Source organism: Hyperolius riggenbachi, chromosome 10 (genome assembly GCF_040937935.1).
Source record: "Hyperolius riggenbachi isolate aHypRig1 chromosome 10, aHypRig1.pri, whole genome shotgun sequence".
Taxonomy (NCBI): domain Eukaryota; kingdom Metazoa; phylum Chordata; class Amphibia; order Anura; family Hyperoliidae; genus Hyperolius; species Hyperolius riggenbachi.
In genome coordinates this window covers 76,237,561-76,264,877 of record NC_090655.1, presented here as the reverse complement: position 1 = coordinate 76,264,877, position 27,317 = coordinate 76,237,561, and the positions used below count along the sequence as shown (strand labels likewise).

The 27,317-nt window shown below is 45.9% G+C and overlaps 1 protein-coding gene across 5 annotated transcripts in view; it reads right to left on the bottom strand.

Moving 5' to 3' along the window:
* SLC16A12 (solute carrier family 16 member 12) overlaps positions 1-27,317 on the bottom strand; it is a 190,168-nt gene that overhangs the window by 4,963 nt on the left and 157,888 nt on the right. For all 5 annotated transcript variants that reach the window (XM_068257554.1, XM_068257555.1, XM_068257553.1 and 2 more), the window contains exons 3-5: positions 23,491-23,594; positions 16,095-16,238; positions 9,759-10,344 (exon numbers count right to left, since the gene is read on the bottom strand). In XM_068257554.1, coding sequence (XP_068113655.1) covers positions 9,759-10,344; positions 16,095-16,238; positions 23,491-23,594 — 834 coding nt within the window. The remainder of the gene's footprint in view (positions 1-9,758; positions 10,345-16,094; positions 16,239-23,490; positions 23,595-27,317) is intronic.

The window sequence follows — 27,317 nt, the reverse complement described above, 5'->3', positions numbered from 1 at the left end:
AAGGGGATTTCTTTCTCCTTTCGTTTACAAACCGCAATCGGCGGCTAGCAGGCTAATCACGGAGCTCCGCACTGTGAACTGGCAGGGAACGATCGCGAATGCGCGCGGCTATTCCCTGGGAAACCACAGCTCCAAGACTTGACGCCAATTGGGGTTAGGCGGTTCTGGGGCTGCCGCCATGTTCACGCGTTATTGACGCGTTAGTTAAGTAGTTTGGACCATGGGCTTAAACCTCCCTAGTGACCAGGCCATTTTTTACTTATAAGGCCAGTGCAGCTTTAAAGCCTCGCAGCAGGGCCGCACAACTCAGAACACAAGAGATCCACCCCCCTTTTCTGCCCACCAACAGAGCTTTCTGTTGGTGGGCTGTGATGGCTGCAGGCAGTGGCATAGCTAAGGAGCTGTGGGCCCCCGATGCAAGCTTTACAATGGGGCCCCTATGCACTGTATACATAACAAATGATACAGCGCACCAAAACCTGCCAATGGCTAGAGACAGCCTGAACGTTTCGCCAGCGAACGGGAACCGGCGAACTTCTGGGGTTCGCGATCGCGGAGAACCGCAAACTTTACCGGAAGTTCAATTCGCCCCCATAACGCATCATGAGGGTCAACTTTTACCCTCTAAATCACAGTCAGAAGGCACATTGTAGCCAATCAGGCTACACTCCCTCCTGGAGCCCCACCTCCCCCTCATAAAAGGCAGGCAGCGTCAGGCTTTTCACTCACTCGTGTGCCGGCAGTAATTAGAGAAGGGAGAGCTGCTGCAGAGACATTAGGGAAAGCTTAGTTAGGCTTGTTAGGTTGCTCTTTCTTGCTGATCCTTATTGCTAAAAAGCACTCCTCATCCTCAACAGCTCTTTTGAGAGCTAATGTTGTTCTTGTGATCTATTTTGTGTGTGTGTGTGTGTGTGTGTGTGTGTGTGTGTGTGTGTCCCACAGACACTTGTGTTGCATAGACAGCCTTGGTAATTCCTACTGTGCCACTGCCAGGCCCAGCACATTCCGTGACTACCTGTGTGTGTGACAGGTGCAGATTTGTAATACCCATCACTGCATATAACTACCTGTTGTTCACAGTGCACACACCTACCTATGTGAGCGCACGCAGTGTCACTGTGCCTGCTCGGTACCTGTCTGTGTGTGACAGGTGCACATTGTAAAACCCATCACTGCATATACATACCTGTTGTTCACTTCAGTGCACCCACCTACCTACGTGAGCGCACGCAGTGTCACTGTGCCTGTCCGGTACCAGTCTGTGTGTGACAAGTGCACATTGTAATACCCATCACTGCATATACCTACCTGTTTTTCAGTGCACCCACCTACCTACGTGAGCGCACGGAGTATCACTGCGCCTGTCCGGTACCTGTCTGTGTGACAGGTGCACATTTGTAATACCAGTCATTGCATAATTGTTCACAGTACCTGTGTGACCGCACGCTGTGTAATATACCACTCCGAGCATACCTGTTAACTGCACCTGTGCGACTTCATCCCCCCGATATAGACAAAACAGCTAGAGGCAGGGGCAAACTCAGAGGCAGGCCACCCGGCATGTCTGTTCGAGGTCGTGCTGACATGATTTTGTGCGGCCCTGGCCCAAAGTACAGTGCTCAGAAGAAGGCACATCCCATCAACTCCCAAGATTGTCAGGACGTGGTTGACTATTTAACACAGAACACCTCATCTTCCGCAGCCACCAGCGCTACTACTAGCACCACATCCGCTGCATTTGACACTTCGCAAGAGTTATTTGGTGGGGAAATCACTGATGTACAGCCATTCTTGTTACAACAAGATGAAGGCGCTAAGCAAGTTACACCACCTCATATGTCTGAGTTAGGCGACACTATGGACGTAAGGTGTGAGGAGGAGATGATGAAGTACCTGCTGTTGGTGCAGTTTATGAGGTGTCTGAGGCAAGTGAAGCTGGGCAGGATGATTATGATGATTATGATGATACGGATGCCACATGGGATCCTAAGAGACATGATGACCAGGGGCACAGTTCAGAGGGGGAGTCAGAGAGGAGTAGGAGGAGACGAGTTCCTGAAAGAAGCAGGGGGAGCTTGTCATCAGAAACAGCTGGTGGCAGTGTCCGCCACCTTGTATCGCCACCTATGGACAGCCAGCCAACACGCCCTTCAACGTCAGCTGCTGAGGCCACCATAGTGCCCACACCCCAGGGTGGCTCAGTGATGTGGACATTTTTTAGTGTGTATGCCAAAGATTAGAGCAATGCCATCTGTACTCTCTGCCACCAAAAATTGAGCTGTGGAAAGGCCAACACCCACATAGGGACAACTGCCTTACGAAGGCACCTGCAGAAAAGGCACAAACTGCAATGGGAAGACCACCTGAGGAAAAGCAGCACACAAAAGCAAAGCCACCCTCCTTCTGCTCTTCCTCCTTCAGGTGCATCATCTTCAGCCGCTTTATCCCTTGCACCTTCATAATCACAGCCTCCCTTCTCCACTCAGCCTCTCACCTTGAGCGGTTCCTGCTCCTCTGCCCACAGCAGCAGCCAGGTGTCCGTGAGGGCAATCTTTGATCAGAAGAAGCCAATGTCTGCCATTCACCCCCTTGCCCGGCATCTGACAGCTGGCTTGGTGGAACTGTTAGCTCGCCAGCTGTTACCATACCAGCTGGTGGACTCTGAGGCCTTCCGAAAATTTGTGGCCATTGGGACACCGCAGTAAAAGATACCAGGCCACAATTATTTCTCCAAAAAGGCGATACCCAAACTGTACCATGAAATTGAGAGGCAAGTAGTGTCATCTCTGGCACACAGCGTTGGGTCAAGGGTCCATCTGACCACGGATGCCTGGTCTGCCAAGCACGGTCAGGGAGGTAAATTACTTAGACAGCCCATTGGGTCAATGTGGCTGTGCAGCGGACCTAGTGACACCTCCACGGCTTGCAGGCAGGCCTGCTGCCACCTCCTCTCCTCCTGCTACATCCTCTTCACTGTCGTCCTCCTCCTCCTCGGCTGAGTGGCAGTTCAACTCCACTGGTGCTGCGATTTCCTCTCCAGCTACACAGACCCAACTCCCCAGGGCCTATGCTGCATGCCAGGTACGACGGTGTCACGCCATATTAGACATGTCTTGCCTCAAAGCGGAGAGTCACACTGGAGCAGCTCTCCTGGCTGCTCTGAACAAGCAGGTGGATCAGTGGCCGACCCCACAACGGCAGCAATCTCATTTTGGCTTTGAATTTTGGAAAGTTGACACGTGTACCCTGCATGGCAGTGGCACATGTGCTGAATCTTGTAATTCATTGATTTGTGTCTAAGTACCCAGGCTTACAGGAGGTCCTAAAGCAGTCCAGGAAGGTGTGTGGGCATTTTAGGTGGTCTTACACGGCCATGGCACGCTTTGCCGATATTCAGCGGAGAAACAACTTGCCGGTGAGACGCTTGATTTGTGATAGCCCGACTCGCTGGAATTCGACCCTCCTGATGCTGGACCACCTGCTACAACAGGAGAAAGCTGGCAAACAGTATCTGTACAACTACAGTCAAAGGACACAGTCTGAGGAGATGGGGATGTTCTGGCTGAAGTACTGGACACTGATGCAAAATGCCTGCAGGCTCATGCGGCCATCTGAGGAGGTTACAAACCTGGTGAGTCGCAGTGAAAGCGCCATCAGCGACTTGATCCTGCATGCCTTCTTCCTGGAGCATGTAGTGCGTAGAATGGTGGATCAAGTTGTGGAGGAGCATGAACAGGAACAGGAGGAAGAGTTGTGGGATCAATTCTCAGCAGAAGCAGATGATTACTCAACACCTGCGGCAGCACAGAGGGGGTAGAAGAAGGAAGAAGAGACAGATGATGAGGAAGGTGTTGTTTTGGAGGCGGAGGATGAGGCAGAAGAACAACCGCAGCAGGTGTTGCAGGGGGCTCATGCTGCTCAACTTTGTCGTGGTATTGTTCGTGGCTGGGGGGAGGAGAACTTAGCTGACATCACTGAGGAAGAGCAAGAGGAGATGGATAGTATGTCTGCATCCAACTTTGTGCAGATGGCATCTTTCATGCTGTCCAGCCTGTTGAGGGACCCCCCAAAAACTTAAGGGGAATGAGCTGTACTGGGTGGCCATGCTACTAGATCCTCGGTATAGGCACAAAGTGACAGAGATGTTTCCAAATCACCAGAAGGCAGAAAGGATGCAGCTTTCGCTGAACAAGCTGGCAGCTTTGCTTTATAATGCGTTTAAGGGTGATGTCACAGCACAACGCAATAAAGGTACCACTGCCTGTAATCCTTGTCCCATGTCCACGCAGACAAGGACAGGACGCTCCAGCGATCTCATGGTGATGTCGGGCATGCGGACATTCTTTAGTCCAACGCCTCGCCTTAGCTCTTCCGGATCCACCCTCCACCAACGCCTCGACCAGCAGGTAGCCAACTACCTGGCCTTAAGTGTGGATGTAGACACTGTGAGCAGCGATGAACCCTTGGACTACTGGGTGCGCAGGCTTGACCTGTGGCCAGAGCTGTCCCAATTTGCCATACAACTTTTTTCTTGCCCTGCCTCAAGCGTCCTTTCAGAAAGGACCTTCAGCACAGCTGGAGGCATTGTCACTGAGAAGAGAAGTCGCCTAAGTCAAAAAAGTGTTCAGTACCTCACCTTTATCCAAATTAATGAGGCATAGATCCTGGAGGGCTACTGCCCGCCCGACAACTAAGTCAGTCCCCGCACACAGCATCTCTGCCTGCACGCTGTTTAACTGCCTGCCCCATGACTAAGTCGGTCCCCACACAGCATCTCTGCCTGCAGGCCGCTTGACTGCCTTCTCCGCCACCATCAACAGGGTCCAGGACTCCAGGCGGATTCCTGAATTTTTAAGGCCGGGCCACTATAATAATTTTTCTGGTGCGTGTACATGCCTGCCTAATTTTTCTGGCAGCACTGCGGCTCCAACAACAAGACAAAAGGCATGTACATTTGTCAATTCCCCTTCGTGATCGTTACCTTGTCGCGGTGAAGGGGCTTGTGTATCACAATGAAGCAATGACCGCCGGCTATATGAGTGTCTCGGGGGGTGGCACACCAAAGATAATAAGGTCGTTGCTTCATTGTGGACAGATCAAATTCGATCAGCTGGACAATCCCTGTAGTTCTGTCATTGAGCTACCTCAGCCTGGCAACCATATGGGCTTGAAAACCGCTATCGCCTGCACTTTCACCATGGTGCGCACCAGTCCAGCACGGCCGTCACAACACAAACAGCTGTTTGCGGTGCGTTACACAGTGAGTTTGGTCTGTCAGTGTGAAGCAGTACACTAATTACACTACCTAATTGATGTATACACGTGCAAGAAGTTTTAAAGCACTTAGGCCTCCAAATTAGCATACAATGTGATTTCTGCCCTTAGAACTCTGCTTTGCGCCAAATCCAGATTTTTCCCAGGGACTTTTGGTGTGTATCCCACTCATCCATGCAAAAACTCAGATGTTAGACCCCTTAAAACATCTTTTGCATCACTTTTGTGGCCAGCATAAATGTTTCTAGTTTTCAAAGTTCGCCTCCCCATTGACCCTATTGCGGTTCGCGAACGTTCGCAAGTTTGCGAATGTTTGCGGAGGTTCGCGAACCTAAAAATCGGAGGTTCGGGCCATCTCCACCAATGGCAACTACAGTGTCAGAGGTGCAAGAAAGGGATGGGGAACAGTTTGTTAATGATTACCACTATTTAAGGCATCCATAGAAGTGATTATTATGAGCACAGCACCAATAGAGATGCACAAGCAATCTCCTGCAAAACTCAGCCCCAGAACTTTATGCCAATCAGCGTTAGGTGGTCATGGGGCTGCTGCTGCGATCCCGCCCATTGGCGTGACACGGTCATAGGATAGTTAAAGGATACCAGAGCCGAACCTATTAGGAGAAATGGGGGGAGAAGGCATGTATGGGGACCTGTCCTGATAGCCACCACTCCCCTCGTTCTCCTCTGCGCCCCCTCCTTCTTACCTAAAGACCCCCACCAGTCAAGTCTTACAGCGCAGGTGCTAGCCTGGCTTGCGTGCGTACCTCAGCATGCGATCACGGCCAGGAGCGCTCTACGCATGACGTAATCGTGACGTCATGTGCAGAGTATGGCCACCTTTTCACTTAATGACATTTGCACTCAGGATTTAAAGCACACCTGAAGAGATTAAAAAAAAAAAAAAGAGTTTCACCCAGGGCTTCTGCCAGCCCCCTGCAGCAGTCCTGTGCCCACGCCATCCTGGAACGATCCTCCAGTCCTCCACCGCGGCTCACTTTTGTTCACGTAAACTTGTAAGTCGACGTCTACTACGGCCAGGAGCATCCTACGCAGGCGATGTACGAGAAAATCTCTAATGCGCCTGCCCATTATGCTCCCGGCGACAGGAGTGGAGGGCGACTTCACGAAGTGAAAGGGAGCCACGGAGGATCGTTTGGTAACTTCGCAGGCACAGGTCGGCTGCAGGGGGCTGGCAGAAGCCCCGGGTAAGTGAAACTCTTTTTTATTTTAATCTCTTCAGGTCCACTTTAAAAACTTTAATTTAGGTTTAGCTAGTCGGTATTCAAATAGCTTTGAAAACCAACGGTGTAGGATATCAAATTCACCAGTAGATGGCACCCTAAGCAAGCATACAGTATTTTCAAAATGCAGACTGCAGAACTGTATTTTTACTTTGAGTTACAGATTGCCCACTGCCCAGCAAACTGAGGGTGAACCAGTTTCCATAAGAGTCCTGTCCAATCCTGCAATATCCCCCATTAGCAATAGAAATGCATTGCAAATAATTAATAACATAGCGAGCGCCAAAATTTCCAAATGGGCGCCTTTTTGCCTCAATTTACTTTGAAAGTACGGTAATGAGGCATCCTTTTTACCGAGGTAGCGTATGCGCCCAAATTATTCTCCTTGTTCATCGTACTTGATCTTGCACTCTGCCCACATAAAAGTGGGAATTTAGTATTATTGGGACTACTGCAGTGTATAATCTGTATTGTGTTGTCTGTCACCCCTGTCATTATTGTCTGTAACCTTATTTATTGTCTAGCGCTGCATAATATGATGGTGCTATATAAATCCAGAATGCAGAATACGTTGACGCTTTATAAATCAATAATAATAATAATTTGTTCAGCAATGTCCACTTCATTGGACGTCATAACAGGAAATGATATCTCCAACTTCTATACAGAGTTCATAATTATCCTGTAATGAGTTTGTGTTCCATCACCCTAATGAACAGATACCAGTCAGAATGGACATGTTTAACCACTTCGGTGGTTTGCTACAGTATATCTACATCGCGCAGGACTTCAGTTCCTGTCCAGCCCCGTAGATAATCGTCAATGGCTGCGGATGGCAGCCATTCGCTCCCGCCGCCGTACTTGCCGCCGCCCATTAGAGGGGAAATAAATGAATAGGAACGCAGTTCCCATTCATTCATCTAAGTCCCCGTGTGAATGATCACCGGCATCAATGAGATGCCACAATCATTTGTATCTTCCAGAGTAACACATAAACACATTACTTCCTGTTTAGCGTACTTATAGTACGCTACTAGGAAATAATGCGCGAGGACATCTTGTGGCCAAATACAGTTGTGTATTCAACCCCCACTGAAAGTGAGTGTTTTGGCCAGTTTGACATTGATTTTGATCATTTCAGTCATCTTGTTTACAATTAAATCAAAGAGGCACTTGTAAGTCAGCCAAATATAACACAACATTTATAATGAAATAACAACAAATGTATTTTCTGAGCTCACATCTTTATCAGTTTTATTCAACCCCCAAGTGACATTTATTCTTAGTACTTAGTACAACATACTTTTCCAGTTAAACAAGTTTTTAAACGTGAAGCATAGCTTGACACAAGTGTCTTGCAGCGATCTACGGGTATCTTAGCCCATTCTTCATGGGCAAAAGCCTCCAGTTTAGTCACATTCTTAGACTTGCTCGCTGCAACTGCTTTCTTTAAGTCCCACCAGAGGTTCTCAATCGGATTTAAGTCTGGTGACTGCGATGGCCACTCCAAAATGTTCCAGCCTTTAATCTGCAATCATGTTCTAGTGGACTTGGAGGTATGCTTGGGTTCATTGTCCTGTTGAAAGGTCCAACGTCTCCCAAGCCTCAGGTTTGTGATGGACTGCATCACATTTTCATCCAATATCTCCTGGTACTGAAGAGAATTCATGGTACCTTGCACACACTGAAGCTTCCCTGTACCTGCAGAAGCAAAACAGCCCCAAAGCATGATTGACCCCCCACCCCCGCCATGCTTCACAGTAGGCAAGATGTTATTTTCTTCATAGGCCTTGTTCTTCCTCCTCCAAACATAGCGTTGATCCATGGACCCAAACAGTTCTAATTTTGTTTTATCAGTCCACAGAACACTACCACAAACGTTTTGGGATAGTGTTCTGTGGACTGATGAAACAAAATTAGAACTGTTTGGAACCATGGATAAACACTATGTTTGGAGCAGGAAGAACAAGGCCTATGAAGGAAAAAAACCTTGCCTACTGTGAAGCATGGCCGGGAGTCAGTCATGCTTTGGGGCTGTTTTGCTTCTGCAGGTACAGGGAAGCTTCAGCGTGTGCAAGGTACCATGAATTCTCTTCAGTACCAGGAGATATTGGATGAAAATGTGGAATGTGACACACACTCTGACTGCGCAGGAGCTCCCGGACACAGAGAGAGAGTGATTCACATTCACCACTTGTTACATTGTGTTTACTTAAATGTATCTATCTAAACTTCGGCTGCGTCTGCATTTCTCTCCACGGAACTTTAAAGCTCTGTGTGTAAGGGCCCGTTTCCACTATCACGAATCCGCATGCGTTGCCCGCATGCGGATTCGCACAGCCAGTACAAGTGGATGGGACTGTTTCCACTTGTGCGTTTTCCTGCACGTTTTTCTGTGCAGAAAAAATCTGCAGGGTAGGGCCCTCAGAATTCGCCTGCGTGTGGAATGCAGGCGAATCACACGCAATGTATTTAATAGGGAAATCGCATGCGTTTTCCCCATGCGTTTTTTGCCGCGAATTCGCATGCGATTTCGCATAGGTACCCATGTTAATTCACACAGGCAGTGACATGGTTAAAATCGCATCACCCTAACCTATGCGAAATCGCATGCGAAATCGCGGCAAAAAACGCATGCAGAATCGCACCCGCATGCGATTTGCCTGCGGTGATTCGCCGGCGATTCCGCAACGCTATAGTGGAAACGGGCCCTGACCCTTCCAATGCTGGTCTAGTAAAAACAAAATGCTGGTTGCATATAATATGCTGTAAATAATGTTTTAGAGCAAAGTTAAAATGCAGGGTTATATTCCGCTTTAATAAAATAAATAAATATGTGTACAGCTCTGCGATCTAGTGCAGCGCTATACAGGGGACAGCCCTGTCACATAACTGTCCCTCCTAACAGCTCAAAATCTAATACCTGTAGCGTAGTGTATAGGTCGCAGTCTAGGGCCAATTTAAGGGGGTAAGGGTTTTTTTCTTTAATAAAAAATTGATCTTTTTTTGTTTAAAAAAAAAAAATCACAGCAGCAATTAGAGACTACCAAAAGAGTCCTCTATTAGTGCTATTAGTGGTAAGAAAAGGAGGTAAAATTCATTTGGGTGCTAAGTTGTATGACCAAGCAAAAAACCGTTCGATTTGTGAAGTGCTGAATTGCAAAAAATGGCCTGGTCACTGGAGGGTATAAACCTGTGTCTTCAAGAGGATAAATAAGCAGTGATAATAGTAATAATTACCTTCTGTCTGTTAGCCATCCAAATGTGATGTTCCCAACGATGTCTATCACGCCAAGTATAGACATCAGGAAGGCAGCTTGCTGGTGACTAACTCCAACACTTAGAGAGTAAGGCACAAGGTAGACAAATGGAGGGCTACATCCATAAGCTAGGAAGAGGAAAGATACAGCTAGTACTATAAAGTTTGGCTTGAGTAGAAAGCTGTACTCCTTCTGAGAGCAGTAACACAGGCTCTTGTGACTGCAGTCCTGACTCAGAGGTGAACACTTGGTAGATGAGCTTATACTTTCATTTTGTTCATTTGCATTGTGCTCTTGCTTCAATGAACGGTGTGCAAAGTCCTCCTTCAGGCTTATAGGTCTCATCAGAGCACCACATACACACAGATTGGCCACAAAGCCACCGAGGATGAGCAGAGCCCCCCTCCAGGAAAATTGTTCAATTAACAACTGCACCACAGGAGCTAAAATAAAAGTACCAATCCCACTGCCTGACATGGCAATGCCATAAGCTAAGGCTTTTCTCTTGTCAAAGTACTTCCCCACCATGGCTATTGCAGGGCTGTAACAAAGCGCAAATCCAAGGCCTAGGAGAATAAAAGAGAAACAAGCATTACAGTGGGATGATACTGTATTAACTGAAAGAAAAAATCATCCAATAAGAAATTACTTGTTTATCTTACCTAGCCTGTTGTTTTTAGTGTTCACTGTCAGATTTAGGAGAAATTTGATATATATATAAAAATAAAATATTTCTGCCGTTTTCCATCGTTACTGTTTTTCTGTGATGCCAAAAGTGACATCCCTTCTGCCCTTTTCTGCTAATCCCCCCCCCCCTACTGCCACAGCGTACTGTCCCTCCCACAACAAATACCATGTAGACAACAGGCTTACATTATCGTGTAAATTCTTCATAGGGAGAGGGAATTTAATCACCATCTGGTCATAGTGTCATTATCTTATCCAAAATAGGAAGCTTCAGTTATATGTATGCTGTTATTTGTTACTGTGGCTAAAAAAACAAAACAAAAAACAGCTTCCCTCAATCCCACTGACACTGCACAGTTACTTCAGTTAGGCAAACGCACCCAGAACAGGTAAAGGGAAAAAATGGCAGCATATAGGAACCTATTTTAGAAAAAAGAGGGTTTAAATATATTTTTGGACACTATTTTTTGGTTATTTTTTTCATTTTTGGATGTTACAGCTCCCTTCAAGCTTATGTGCATTATTTGCTGATTATCCTTCTGGACACCTTTGACATCATGGCTCTAGTCCGAACATGGTCCTCACTGGCTTTGCACAATCAATCGCATGTGATGGATAGCAATAAACACTCAAAGGGCTTTCTACCGCTCACCATCCTTATACAAAAACGTTTTTTAATCATAACATTTATTTACTATTGCCGTCTCTCTCCCTGTTGAAGAGATTTACTCAATTTCCTGTCTGAACAGGAAGTGAGGGAAACTACTGCAAACACAAACATTTGGGTTGGAGCTGGGCCTTATAACTTATCCCCTGCAGCCTCTGATTCTTGCTGTGTATTACATAACAGAGTGATAATTACTTTAGATAATTGTTCAACCTATTTGTAGCAAAAGAAATGATTCAAACAGTGACTGTAGTGTTGATGCAGGTGTCTCTGCGATTCACATTCTTCCTTTTGGAATAGCCTGGCAGAATTCCATGCAAAAACAATTGTATTGCCAGATTATTAATACTATCCTCTAGGACCTAGGTTCTCAACATGTGGTACGCGTACCCCAGGGGGTACGTCTGATGGTTGCAGGGGGTACTCAGACTTTATATATTTAACTAAGAATAACAAATTTAGAGTTTTAGAAAATGATAAATCTTATTTAAACATCACTAAATTAGTATTTTAGCTAATATAAAGCACCTGTAAATGCTTGGACATTGTTTAGAACCAATTAGCACGTACTATGATTAAATGTATATTTGTCAAGGGGTACTTATGATAATATTTACTATGCTAGGGGGTACTTGGTGAGTACAGGGTTTTAAAAGGGGTACATACCAATAAAATGTTGAGAAACACTGCTCTAGGAGACTGCGTGCTAAGCTTTTAATACTACTCCTAGTGGGTGTTTTTATTTGTGTTTTCATTTTACTATCGAAACAGCTAATTTAAAGCTGACCTTAGCCCAGAACTTCCTCTCTGCTCTAAAAGAGAAGCAACAGCATAATATCCTTTACACAAAAACATTTCTTATTTCCTGTTTACAAAACTCCTCAGAGATGGTGCAGAACTGTTACTTCCTGGTTTGCTGGCAGCACATACAGGGTTAAACCTCCTGTGTTTATATATACCTCTCGGAATGGCAAAACCAATCAAGGCACCAATAAGACAGAGTTGTCATCTCAAATTACAGTGATTTATTACTTCCATACAAGGTAGAATTATGGCCCATACTCACGGGCTACAATTGTCGCCGCAACATGCGCAACAGGTCGTCCATGAGTATACGGCGTTGCACGGGCGCGCACCCCGAACTGTTGCCCGTCGCTGATGTCGCCAGGCAATTGGCGCGGTCAATCGCCTGGCGACAGTCGCCAACGCAACTCCGCCGCAACTGTCGCTAGTCCGCGTGAGTACGCGGACTAGCGACAGCAACATAATTGCACATAGATGGCGCTTCCGGTGGGGGGAGGGACAACAGCGACAGCTTCCGCCGCATCAGTTGCCAGGTCCCTCCGCCGTGTGTATGCGGAGGGACCTGGCGACGAGCTGTCGCCGGCATGTCGCGCACACGCTCCCGTGTGCTAGCGACATGCCAAAAAGTTGCCCGTGAGTATGGGCCATAAGACAGCCTGTTATCTCTAAATACAAACAGGGTAAGTTTTTTTGTGTTTCCATCATTCCCATGCATAAATTTAGGTCCTCTTTAAGTGAATGGTCAGTTGTACCTGATATTATAGTTATTGCCTTAAAGAGTAACTCCAGTGAAAATAATGTAATAAAAAAGTGCTTCATTTTTATAATAGTTATGTAAAATCTTTCCTCTCCCTGATTTACATTCTGACATTTATCACATGGTGACATTTTTACTGTTTATTTCAGCTGTTATTTCCCACAATGCAATGAGGTTCACAGACAGGAAACTGTCAGGACCATGGTCCTGACATCCCACTGTGGGAGGGATTTCACCACAATATCAGCCATACAGAGCCCCCTGATGATCCGTTTGTGAAAAGGAAAAGATTTCTCATGGGAAAGGGGGTATCAGCTACTGATTGGGTTGAAGTTCAATTCTTGGTTAAGGTTTCTCTTTTATTGTACTTCAGATAAGCAAACAAAAATGTCTTAAAACATGTTGTGGCTGCTTAATCTCCATTGTAGATCAGTCGCTTTATTTCACATTCTGTGTATACAGCTCCTAAACTATCAATCAATGTTGTCACTTCAAGGGAGGTAAATTTAATTTGCCCATATCAGCTATGAGCTAAGCCTGTGCAATGATAGGAACTCTCATAATGATCTCTTAGCAAATACAAAATGCTACCATGTGTGATCCAGTTATGTGGTCATCAAAATATACTTTATTTTTAAACACCACTACTTGAAATTGTCTATATGTACGCTTTCTGTACTTTCCTGCACATTACCTACAGTCTGAGAGGGGACAGATTGGTGGAGAACCATCTAAACTCTGCTGCATTACACAGTAATCTGACACTGGCAGCTTCCTGATGGGCAAGGCTGGATTTATTTGTATGTTTTCTGCCCCTAGGCCAACTTTCTTGTTGCCTCCCTTCCATGTTTAGAAACCCTCCGATTCCATGTGTAGCCCCTCTTTCATGTGTAACACCCCTTTACAGCAACTCTTCTTTCATGTGCAGCTTTATTAGGCTGTAATTTGCCCCCAGTTTGTAGCCTCTCTTTTCCAATTTTAGCCTCCCCTGCCATATGCAAATCCCGTTTGGCAGGAGACACCCAAGGCCGGGGCCCTAGTGGCCTTTCCAGATATCCAGCCTTGCTCAAAGGAAGAGTGAACTGAGTGAATCAGATAAGAATGGTGGAGCTATTCCACTGTTGAGTCAGCCAGCTAGGCCGAGCTGTTCAACGTATTGTATTGCTTGGTTTTGTTGAAAAAAATCTCACCAACCTTTCTATGTTGCCGGAATGGCCTAAGTCAATAACAAGACTGAATTGCAAATGGCAAACGTTTACATCAGGTTCAGGGGAGGGGAACTTCATAGCCATAAAAATAAAACAACTAAAATGGTCTACCCAAAGATGGTAATACAAACATATAAAACTCCTCTCTAGGCAAATGTGTTTGCACTTCCTACTCCTCTCAGCCTCAACAACGTAAGGGCTGTAGTTAACGACCAGCTAACGCCCATAGGCGTCAGCAGGTCTTAAGTGGGTTACCATGGAAACGGCGGCCTTTTCATGTCAGTTCACGGAGGGTGTCTCCGTGAACAGCCGGAGAGCCGCCGATCGCGGCTTGCCGGCAAAATGTAAACACGTGGGGAAGAAATCCCCGGTGTTTACATCACACGTCGCTGCTGCACAGCAGCACCGTAGGGCAGATCGGCGATCCCCGGCCTCTGATTGGCCGGGGATCGCCGTCATTTGATAGGCAGAAGCCTATCCTACAATGCGCAGGACGAATATCTGTCCTGCTCACATCAGAGCCTTAGCGAGGGGCAGGAAGAGGTAGAGAGGACGGAAAACGCCCCCCCCCCCCCCCCCCGCTCGGCCACACAGAGCGGCGGCGATCAGACCCCCCCAGCAGGTCATCCCCCTAGTGGGGAAAAAAAGGGGGGGGGGAAGTCTGATCGCCCTGCTGTATTCACGATCTGTGCTGCGGGCTGCAGAGCCCACGCAGCACAGATCTCTAAAACATAGCCCGGTCCTTAAGTGGTTAAATAATGCCACATGCTCTTCAATTGTATCTTTGGATTTGTTGAAAAATTAAAGAACAAACTATTGAAAACAAATACCTGTATTCCTCCATGTGGTCTATGGAAGTAAAGGGCATGGCACAGGCTGTAGCTTTCTCTCCCTCCTGCATGGCATTTTGAAAGGCCCCATGGTCATTGGTCACACTGTCATTTAACTTCTCTCCCATTCAAATGTCTAGGAGGAACAGCCAGTGTATGGGACAAAGTTCTGGCAGACTTTCATGAAGTGTGTGAGGGGGAGGGGAGCATCTGAAGGCAGCAGCAATACACATCAATTGACTAATCTGTTTACAAGGGGGGATACAGACATTTGGAATATTTATAAAATACAATACTTATAATTATTAATTGTAATGTGGTGAGGAGGGAGAGCAGAGAGGGGAAAATCTATTTGACTGGGCAGGCATTTTAAGGGATCATTTTGGTTAATCCCAAATTACGAGCTAAGCGCTTATTGACATAGAACATTTGCTTAGCTTGGCTGAACATTGAAAAACCGTGATTTAATGGTTGCCCTTGGTAACCACCGTTCGGCACCAGCAGCCAAATGAATGCACTTAGCAGCTTGACATTGATAAAGCACTCTGCCCTCGCCTAGACAGAGGAATTGGTGCATCAGTAAGGACTATGCTGCATGAAACTCTTCTTCACAGTTATATTCAGTTAAATATCTTTCTCTGAATTTTTGAGAAACAGTAAATAAGGGAGTGCTTGTTCAGTTGAATGCAATTGTGGAGAACTTTGTTTATGGTTTTTGGGGGCTTTATGGACCATTGTAGCCCCTTACCCACTCCAATGAGTTCTGGTTCACCATGAGCTTGCTGGTTAGTCTGTACTTCTTTGTTTATGCTAGTTTACCTCTTTCCCACCATTAGCCTGACCCTACAAATAAACAATGGCAGAATGTTTTTGACATGGAAGGTGCAATAAAAAAATCTCTTGGTTAACTAATCTGCATTTATTGTATTATGTATGAAGACATGAAAGGTATACATTATGTACAGGTAAATAGAAGTATAAAGTTGGAATGTAAAATATTTCAGTGGTTATAGAGCAACAAGGTTAAACTATTCAGAAGGCTGTGTCAGCAAGATCCACACTTCAAAGGCCATTTCAAGTCAACACTGCCAAAATATAAAGTCCCTGAGGTCCTGAAAAATTGTGGAGAATCACATCTTGCTCAATGAATAAAAATCAGATGGCACCTTGGATCACAATGATGCTGATGACAGCATTAGTGTTAAAAAATATATAATCATTCATTTTTAAGACAGTCCAACAGCCTGTACTGTGCTCCGGTGGGCCAAACAGGATGAGTAAAATGTTTGCATATGCAGGCAATGAATGACCCAAAGACTACCTTTTGCATCAAATCAGTTCTAGGACAAGTGTTAAACATTACCTGTGAGGACTCCTAGTGTGAGGTAGAGATACTCCAGGCTTGTGGCAAATGAACTCAGTACAAGTCCCGTGGATGCCAGAACACCACCAAGTATGATTCCCACCTGACAGGAGACGTGGTTACTCACATAACTTCCAAGAGGGGCTACAAATGTAAAGTCATTATATTACTTGTAGGAAACACATCTCTATGCATACAGAAGGATTATTTTATTACTCAAGCTTAGTTCCAGTCAAATAATTAATAGTAATGTAATTTTACATAAAATATGTAAATGGGGTTTGATTTTTATACCCAAAGAAGAAAGAAGCTGGTCATAATATGCTTTATGTAATAATCTATGAACAAAGTTCTGTACTGCTGTAACGATTGTGGAACTTTCTCCGTGATCAGCGCACAACGCGTGCGCTGACACGGCGGAAATCCTCCACAAGCGTATATTTGCAGGCACCCAGCAAAAGGTGCTACGCACCTGTAGAGGGAAATTCCTGTCGGCAGATGGCGCTGGGGAGTGCAGAGGAACCAATCCTCTGTACCTCCACAAGTGCCAGACAGGAATTGTACGAAGCGCAGAACGCAATCGCAAGAGAGGCGATTGCGAAGGAGATTGAGCAAAGGGACAGGTTGTATGTGTGTGCGCCAATCCAGTCGCCACTCCGCGACCGCGCACAAACAGCAGATATGAAATAGGAACGCGATCGCGAGAGGTGCGATCGCCAGACGTGACACAAGGCAGATCAGATCAGAATACGAGGGTAGCAAAGGCACAGCAAATAATACAATAAGGAGATACGGAAAATAATAAACGCTAGCTAACTGCGAACACCGCACTCATTCGCAACAGTGCACGTGGTTATGCGCGGTCTCCACGTGATAAGCACAATAGAGACAAGCACGCCTAACTAACCATCGACAGACAAACATGAAACAGAGGACGCGAGCACTTGCTTAACGGTTACCTCACCGAGCCTGCAGCAAGCGTAGCGGACAAGACAGACACACGAAAACAGGGACAAGCAAGAGATAGGATCCACAGCACTAGCGAAAAGTGGCTAGCGCGATGCAGGTACAGAGTAGCAGAACAGAAGGATCCCCAGCGCTAGCGAAAAGTAGCTAGCGCGATCCCAGGAGACAGAACAGAAGAGATAGCTGGTAGCAACCGCTGCACCAGCTATACTCCAAGAACAGAGATCAGAACCATTTCCTGTCGACCACCTTTGGGGCAGGACAATGGCAACAGGCAAGACAAGACAGAACAGGCAATACAGATAATACAACCTGACTGGGCTAGAAGGGAAGCCTAAAGCAACCCCCAGGAATTAACTATACTAGATAGCAATGGCTGACACTCCAGCAGTGTCCATCAGGAACAGACTATGGAAAGGAAATGACCAGCAAAGCCTTCTGGGAAACATAAAGCTCTTATAGTGCCAGTCATCAAAGAAGGCAGGTAGGGGATTTGCATAACGAATGTATGCAAATTCCCCAGCAAGAGAACAGACCAGAAACTTGCAATGGAAAGACAGGTCTCTGCTCCAGAGACCTGCAGCCCACAGACTAGAGGAATGGACAAACAGCTGTCTGCCTGTGCAGCCAGCTGAGCGGATCATCACAGTACCCCCTTCCTCTAGGGATGGATTCCAGACATCCTTCAAAACTGGTATCATCACAAAACTCTAACTGAAGACTCATGAAGGTCGGGACAGCCCGACAAGGCCCAATTCTAGAGTCAGTCCATCCGAAACCGACCTCATCGGAAGCAGAAGCCACCGAAACATGCCCATCAGCACTACAAGTCTCAGCGTAACACCCATCAGGACTGTGGACACCAGAGAAGAAGCCATCGACACCCTCCAGACAATACCCACCACCTTCCAAGGAGCGTCCAAGAATACCAAACCTGCCGCAATACCTGTTCGAAGTGTCCCTTACAACACCAAAGCCATTGCTGATCGTATTCAGGGCACCAAGCAAAACCTTTCCCGGAATCTCCCAGAACGCCTTGAAGCTCCGCAGAGATCCCAAGAAGCCAGAACGCTCACCAGGCTCACATGGAGAACCACCAAGAACCCCTATGGAACCTATGATCATTCCAGACTCAAAATTAGCAGGACACCCATCAAGATCAGGACTTTCAGGGACCACTTCTGGGCATGCAAGCAGGCAGGCTATATCAGAACATGTCTCCACTGAGGAAGCATCTGAGTACGCTGGTAACCGAGGCACACTTGGGCTTTCTGGGTCACAGAGCACATCGGGGTACACTAGTACAGGAGAAACCTCAGGACATGTCGGGGAACTGCCAACCTCAGAGTCCGACACGACAAGACCAAAACCAGTACCGGGCAGAAAATCATCACGAGTAAAGGTCACAGGTACTGGTCTTTCAAAAGAAGACTCTGACTCAAATTCAGAATTTTCTGTAACTGTAATATCATTATTGACTACACATGAATGAAGCTCCACAAGAGCTGCAAAAGTAGTCAGCAAGGCAGCAATGCCTACTGAAGTGGGCAACACCTCAGAAGGACCTGGGGGGCAGGAGACATCTCCTACAAGTTCTGCACCCTTTGGGAGGAACTCGGAGACCTTCAGATCATCAAACAAGACCTCAGGAACATCATTTTTCAAGTTGTCTAAGAAGGATTCTGTACTATCCATGTTACAGGGCAAAACTGGAACTTTACTTTGAGAACAGGGCAGATGTCCCAGGGAAGGTTCCACCATAAACTGAGACTGAATTTCATCATCATGAGTGGAACGTACAGGAATATTCACTGGACCACACACTGACTCCCTAACTTTAATCTCGCTGCACCCAGAACTCTGCGTAGTAATCAAACTAGCTTGCAACTCCAAAACTGCAGAAAGACAGGTAAAAATAGCAGCAATACCTAGACGAGCCTCTAGGGGCAGGGCAGGAGATATTGTACAAGGCAACATTGACTCATCCAGAGTACTGGGTGGAGAGTCAATACTTTCTTCAGAATCAGACTCGCAAATGTCAATGCAAGTGGACATCATGCCTTCATTCATGGTACAGGGCAGGTTCAGAGAAAGCTTCTCTGGACAAGGCAAAGAAGCTTCAGCATCAGATTCGCAAAACCGAAGCGCTGTCTCACTCTTAGATTCGGGTAACAAGGTCGAATCCGAGGAGTCAGAACGCAAAATTTGCGGATCCAAGATCGCTTTAGGTTGCGAAACTGACGCTTCCATATCGCAAACCTCCGCGATCTGCGGAGCAGACTGCAAGGCATCTAGGACAGAAACACTGGAGCAACTGTCATCAGGCAACAGGCCTGCACAGGTGCGAACAGAATAAGACATAGATTCATTTGCAAAAGAAGTGGCGACAACAACAGGAGAAACTTTATTAGACACATCAATAATTTTCTTAAAGTTGCATAACTTAGGAATTTTCCCCATGGCAGGCTCACAAACGGACGATCTTAGAGAACCTGAGGGAAAAAAATCTGTCTTCCTTAGACACAGGACCACACAGACCTTTTGCAGCCATACGTGCGGTGGCGACATCAGACCGCACTGGTTCACCTTCCACACAAGCAACTGCTCTGAGCGACTTGCACTCAGACTTCAAACACTCAGTTGCTTTGGGAAAGGGAATGCATTCAAAACTCACTTTCTTTAAATCCAGAGGATTGGAACAATCGTCCGCTGACAATGTGTTTTTAGCAGATTGAAGCGCATGTAGTTCATCCAAAATCATTCTCCACACGTCAAACAGCGGAGTCACAAAGTCAGAGATACATTCACCAGTCTTGATTAAAGTGCACGCAGACTCAATGCACGCATACAAAACTGCTTTGTTTTTAGAATGGTAATGATTGCAAAACAATCTCCAATCACATTCCAATTCATAGACCAGGAGCTCGATCTCCCATTTCTCAAACGGGGGCTCCCATGCACACTTAAAGGATGAACAATCATAGTGCGCACAGTCTACAGATGGAACTGGAGCAGGAACAGAACGGGAATCTTTTACCTCTTTATTGGGATCAATGAATTGGTGTGTGTGTAATTCATCCAAAATGATCTGCCACACATACATCACCAGATCCACAACACACTTGTCACATTCATCAGAATCAATCAAAAGGCACACAGAGTCAAGACAATCGTTCAGGACATCCGCGCTTTTTGCGATGTAAAAATCGCAAAAGGCTTTCCAATCCAAATCAAATTCCTCTACCAAGGCCCCGATTTCCCATGAGGCAAATGGCGGTTCGAACAACCCAGTATCTAAATAATCTCCATATGGGTGGGGATCAGGAACGAGTACAGATTTTTTTACTGCTTTAATATAGTGTGCGATCCTACCTATAGCAGGATCCACATAAGCTTTGGATTGGGGCAAAAAACCTGGAAACTGATCAGCAGATGCATTATAAACATCATTATCATCATGCATGGTTTTGCCCATTTCAGACTTGACAGAAATAACCTCTCTATCTGTGGTTGCCATGGGCAACGGATCTTTCCGCTGGGAAGCCTTCCTAGATCTTTTACGTTTAGACTTAGAGGCTTTGGATGGCTGCTTTATGGATGAAAGAGTAGATGGAACAGCTGATTGAGCTGCTGACAACAAGAGAGGCGATTGCGAAGGAGATTGAGCAAAGGGACAGGTTGTATGTGTGTGCGCCAATCCAGTCGCCACTCCGCGACCGCGCACAAACAGCAGATATGAAATAGGAACGCGATCGCGAGAGGTGCGATCGCCAGACGTGACACAAGGCAGATCAGATCAGAATACGAGGGTAGCAAAGGCACAGCAAATAATACAATAAGGAGATACGGAAAATAATAAACGCTAGCTAACTGCGAACACCGCACTCATTCGCAACAGTGCACGCGGTTATGCGCAGTCTCCACGTGATAAGCACAATAGAGACAAGCACGCCTAACTAACCATCGACAGACAAACATGAAACAGAGGACGCGAGCACTTGCTTAACGGTTACCTCACCGAGCCTGCAGCAAGCGTAGCGGACAAGACAGACACACGAAAACAGGGACAAGCAAGAGATAGGATCCACAGCACTAGCGAAAAGTGGCTAGCGCGATGCAGGTACAGAGTAGCAGAACAGAAGGATCCCCAGCGCTAGCGAAAAATAGCTAGCGCGATCCCAGGAGACAGAACAGAAGAGATAGCTGGTAGCAACCGCTGCACCAGCTATACTCCAAGAACAGAGATCAGAACCATTTCCTGTCGACCACCTTTGGGGCAGGACAATGGCAACAGGCAAGACAAGACAGAACAGGCAATACAGATAATACAACCTGACTGGGCTAGAAGGGAAGCCTAAAGCAACCCCCAGGAATTAACTATACTAGATAGCAATGGCTGACACTCCAGCAGTGTCCATCAGGAACAGACTATGGAAAGGAAATGACCAGCAAAGCCTTCTGGGAAACATAAAGCTCTTATAGTGCCAGTCATCAAAGAAGGCAGGTAGGGGATTTGCATAACGAATGTATGCAAATTCCCCAGCAAGAGAACAGACCAGAAACTTGCAATGGAAAGACAGGTCTCTGCTCCAGAGACCTGCAGCCCACAGAGTAGAGGAATGGACAAACAGCTGTCTGCCTGTGCAGCCAGCTGAGCGGATCATCACAACTGCGCTCACCATTCATACACACCTAGATGAAAGATACTACACATGGTGCATTTGAGCACCTTTATTCAAATTTAATACTCCTATCATATCAAGCATGATGCCATTTCCATTTGTCTTTCGAGCCAAGCAGCTTTTTTTTTTTTTTTTTTTTACATCATGGATAGAATAAATAGCGTAAGAAAAATTGGTTCCAAATAGGAAGAGTTACTCTTCTTTTGTCGTCCCTGGGTCCTTATCTATGCTTTAACCACTTGAGGACCACAGTGGTAACCTCCCCTAAAGACCAGGCTATTTTTTACTTAATTGGCCACTGCAGCTTTAAGGCCAAGCTGCGGGGCCGCACAACACAGCACACAAGTGATTCCCCCCACCAACAGAGCTCTCTGTTGGTGGGGTCTGATCGCTCCACAGTTGTTTATTTTTTTTTTGTTATAAATATTTATTTTATTTATTTTTTTTTACAAATTTGCCTTTTTTTATTTACCTTCCCCTGCACCCTCCCTCCCCCCGCCAGCCAATCAGCATGATTGGCTGTCATAGACTTCAGCCTATGACAGCCGATCACTCTCCAGCATATGGAGGGGACAGCCGGCTGTCCCCAGTACAGCGCTGCTGCAGATCGCAGCGCTGTACATGTAAATAGACGGCAATTACGCCGTCTAACAGTCTCGCGAGCAGCGATCGCCGCTCAGAGGCTGTAGGCGGTGCAGAGCTCCGCCCCCCAAGCAGGAGCAGCCTGCGCGCGATCTCCTGCAGTAGCCGGCTCCAGGACCTGACGCCAATTGGCGTTAGGCGGTCCTGGGGCTGCCGCCGCGTTTACGCCCATTGGTGTGACGTGGTCGTTAGGTAGTTAAATCATTAATACAGCATTAGACTACAAAAAAAAAAAAAAAAAAAGACTGGTTTTATGTTGTTGGAAATCTTTGTTCCACATCACTAAAGCTCATTGTTAACAATGTTGGTTTGCTGGACACATTTTTTTTAGATTGTCTTGTAATTAAGTAATTACTGAGGAAATAATGTAGAGAAATATAGGTATATACTGTATCTTAATAACTGAAATAAAGTCATGGCTGGGGTTGGATTGACATGCTTATGAAATAGTTGTACAATTTTTGAGCATAATAGCTAAATACTGCAGGGCAGCAGCTAGTCTTTTTTTAATGACGGATAGGCTTTTTTAATAATGGATAGAAAAAAAAATAGCAAGATATTAACAGATTGGATATTTAATCTCCTTTAAGGTGGCCACACACACCATACAATTTTTTAAATATCTGTTCAATTTAAGAATTGCAATCAATTTTTCTGACTGATTGTAACATTTCAAAAATATGACCAATTTACCACACACATATGTTCAATTTCACCCCAATCATGATACAAATGATTGGAAACTCTGAAAAAATAGTTAGGGTTAGGTTATGTATATTAATAAATTGACAACCTAACACACACCATACAATCTTTAGAAAAATTGAAGAAACATTTCTAGGATTCTGAATCGATAAAAATTGAAAAAAAAATGAGAAATCCAATCAGATTTTTCAGTCGAATGAAAAAGAGAAAAGCTTTTGATTATTTGGGAGATCCAATCATATTTATCGAATTGCTGTAAAATCGGATCATTTTATTGTATCATGTGTGACCAACTTTAACGTGAATAACCATTGTAAAATTTCCAAGAAATGTCCTCCCTCTTTAATAGCTATTAGGTTTTATGGCATGGGGGGGGGGGGTCATTCATTTTTACTGCTTACCACATAGCATAGTAGCACAATCGACAATGGAATGTATCCAAGCTGTTCTTGAATAATCTTGACCAAAATAGGCTTGAAACTCAACAAAAAATATTGAGATACATCTGTAAAACACAAAACACTGTAAATTGCCCTGTCAAGTGTATGCTTATAGCCCAATTCCATGGAATATTTTATTTTAGTTTTGAATGGTGTAGAAAGAGATTTGAAACTTTATTTTACATTTCTGTATGCTTCTCCATCTTCCTGCCTTCATAGAGCTTCATGGCTTTAATGTGAATAAGCCTGCACCTACTCAGTGAGGAGACCTTGGGCAAGACTGCCCATAGAGCGTGCCCTAGTGGCTGCAGCTCTGGCGCTATGAGTCCACCAGGAGAAAAGCACAATATAAATGTGTGTGTGTGTGTGTGTGTGTGTGTGTGTGTGTGTGTGTGTGTCTGTGTGTGTCTGTGTGTGTGTCTGTGTGTGTGTGTGTGTGTGTGTGTGTGTGTGTGTGTGTGTGTGTGTGTCTGTGTGTGTCTGTGTGTGTGTGTCTGTGTCTGTGTGTGTGTGTGTGTGTGTGTGTCTCTGTGTGTGTGTGTGTGTGTGTGTGTGTGTGTCTGTGTGTGTGTCTGTGTGTGTGTGTGTGTGTGTGTGTGTGTCTGTGTGTGTGTGTCTGTGTGTGTGTGTCTGTGTCTGTGTCTGTGTGTGTGTGTGTGTGTGTGTGTGTCTCTGTGTCTCTGTGTGTGTGTGTGTGTCTGTGTGTGTCTGTGTGTGTGTGTGTGTGTGTGTGTGTGTGTGTGTGTGTGTGTGTGTGTGTGCGTGTGTGTGTGTGTGTGTGTGTGTGTCTGTGTGTGTCTGTGTGTGTCTGTGTCTGTGTGTGTGTGTGTGTGTGTGTTGTGTGTGTGTCTGTGTGTGTGTGTGTGTGTGTGTGTGTGTGTGTGTGTGTGTGTGTGTGTGTGTGTGTCTGTGTGTGTGTCTGTGTGTGTCTGTGTGTGTGTGTGTCTGTGTGTGTGTGTGTCTCTGTGTGTGTCTGTGTGTGTGTGTGTGTGTGTGTGTGTGTGTGTGTGTGTGTGTGTGTGTGTGTGTGTGTGTTTTAGTTTTGAATGGTGTAGAAAGAGATTTGAAACTTTATTTTACATTTCTGTATGCTTCTCCATCTTCCTGCCTTCATGGAGCTTCATGGCTTTAATGTGAGTAAGCCTGCACCTACTCAGTGAGGAGACCTTGGGCAAGACTGCCCATAGAGCATGCCCTAGTGGCTGCAGCTCTGGCGCTATGAGTCCACCAGGAGAAAAGAACAATATAAATGTGTGTGTGTGTGGTGTGTGTGTGTGTGTGTGTATGTGTGTGTGTGTGTGTGTGTGTGTGTGTGTGTGTGTGTGTGTGTGTGTGTGTGTGTGTGTGTGTCTGTGTGTGTGTCTGTCTGTGTGTGTGTGTGTGTCTGTGTGTGTGTGTGTGTGTGTGTGTCTGTGTCTGTGTGCGTGTGCGTGTGTGTCTGTGTGTGTGTGTGTGTCTGTGTCTGTGTGCATGTGTGTGTGTGTCTGTGTGTGTCTGTGTGTGTGTGTGTGTGTGTGTGTGTGTGTGTGTGTGTGTGTGTGTGTACACGCTAGTAATGCAAGATACAGGAAATGAGGGAAGGCAATTCAGTGCTCAGTTGTGCATGTCACCTCACTGCCCATACAATTCTATTTTCTAATTCTAATTTCGCATTACTATAATTACGCATGCGAAATTTGCGATTACGATGCGAAATTACGGTAGCGTAATTGCCATTAAAATACCATAAGCGTAATTTTCAACGCGTAATTTCGCGTTTTCTTCATGCCGTAATTTCGCATTAAACGCTACCGTAATTTCGCGTTAAACCGTAACGCTCCGTATAATATAAAAAAGCCGCCGACTTTAAGGGTTAATAGCAAAGCCCCCTTAAATGCTTAGAGCCTCAAATTTGGAGAATATATTAAGGAGATCAGGACAGGAGGAATAAGAGGAAAACATTTTTTTTCAAAAAGACCTTATAGTTTTTGAGAAAATCGATGTTAAAGTTTCAAAGTAAAAATGTATACATTTAAAAACCCGCCGACTTTAACGGTTAATAGAAAAGCCTGCTTAAAGTTTAGGAACACCAAATTCCTAGGGTATATTAAGGGGATCAGTGGGAATAAGAGGAAAAAAATGTTTTCAAAAAGACCTTATAGTTTTTGAGAAAATCGATTTTTAAGTTTCAAGGGCAAAAATGTCTTTTAAATGCGGAAAATGTCAGGTTTTTTTGCACAGGTAACAATAGTGTATTATTTTCATAGATTCCCCCAAGTGGGAAGAGTTTTACTTACTTCGTTCTGAGTGTGGGAAATATAAAAAAAAACCGACGTGGGGTCCCCCCTCCCAGACCTCTTTAACCCCTTGTCCCCCATGCAGGCTGGGATAGCCAGAATGCGGAGCACCGGCCGCGTGGGGCTCCGCACCCTGACTATACTAGCCCGCATGGTCCATGGATTGGGGGGTCTCGGAAGGGGAGGGGCAGCCAAGCTTTCCCCTCCCCCTCCGAGCCCTTGTCCAATCCAAGGACAAGGGGCTCTTCTCCACCTCCGATGGGCGGTGGAGGTGGAGGCGGCGATTTCCTGGGGGGGGGGGGGTTCATGGTGGAATCTGGGAGTCCCCTTTAAAAAGGGGTCCCCCAGATGCCCACTCCCCCTCCCAGGAGAAATGAGTATAGAGGTACTTGTACCCCTTACCCATTTCCTTTAAGAGTTAAAAGTAAATAAACACACAAACACTTAGAAAAAGTATTTTAATTGAACAAAAAACATAACCACGAAAAAAGTCCTTTAATATTCTTAATTAACCATTAATACTTACCTGTCCCTTTAAATAAATGATCCCACGCAATATCCTCGGAAATGTTCTATCAGTTACAATGTAACAAAGTTATTACAATGTAACAACTTTGTTACATTGTAACTACGCCGCACCTGACGTCACTCGCCGCTCAGCCGCCGCACGGACCCGACAGAGCTCTGAGCTATATAGCTCAGAGCTCTCTAAGGATCTTTGTATTTGGGCTCCAAGGAGCCCCATTGGTCCTTAGCAGACCAATGGGGTTCCTTCTGATTTGAAGGAACCCCATTGGTCTGCTAAGGACCAATGGGGCTCCTTGGAGCCCAAATACAAAGATGCTTAGAGAGCTCTGAGCTATATAGCTCAGAGCTCTGTCGGGTCCGGACTCCGTGCAGGACGCTAAGTCCCCGCCGGCTCCGCTGCCCTCCCCGCCTCTCCCACATGTCACCCACATGTCACCCACATGTGGGTGACATGTGGGTGACAGATGTGGGCGGGGTGGACAGCGGGAGCTGCGGGGACTTAGCGTCCTGCACGGACGCGTAATTGCTGCGGCGGCTGAGCGGCGAGTGACGTCGGGTGCGGCGTAGTTACAATGTAACAAAGTTGTTACATTGTAATAACTTTGTTACATTGTAACTGATAGAACATTTCCGAGGATATTGCGTGGGATCATTTATTTAAAGGGACAGGTAAGTATTATTGGTTAATTAAGAATATTAAAGGACTTTTTTCGTGGTTATGTTTTTTGTTCAATTAAAATACTTTTTCTAAGTGTTTGTGTGTTTATTTACTTTTAACTCTTAAAGGAAATGGGTAAGGGGTACAAGTACCTCTATACTCATTTCTCCCGGGAGGGGGGGTGGGCATCTGGGGGACCCCTTTTTAAAGGGGACTTCCAGATTCCACCATGAACCCCCCCCCCCCACAGGAAATCGCGGCCTCCACCTCCACCGCCCATCGGAGGTGGAGAAGAGCCCCTTGTCCTTGGATTGGACAAGGGCTCG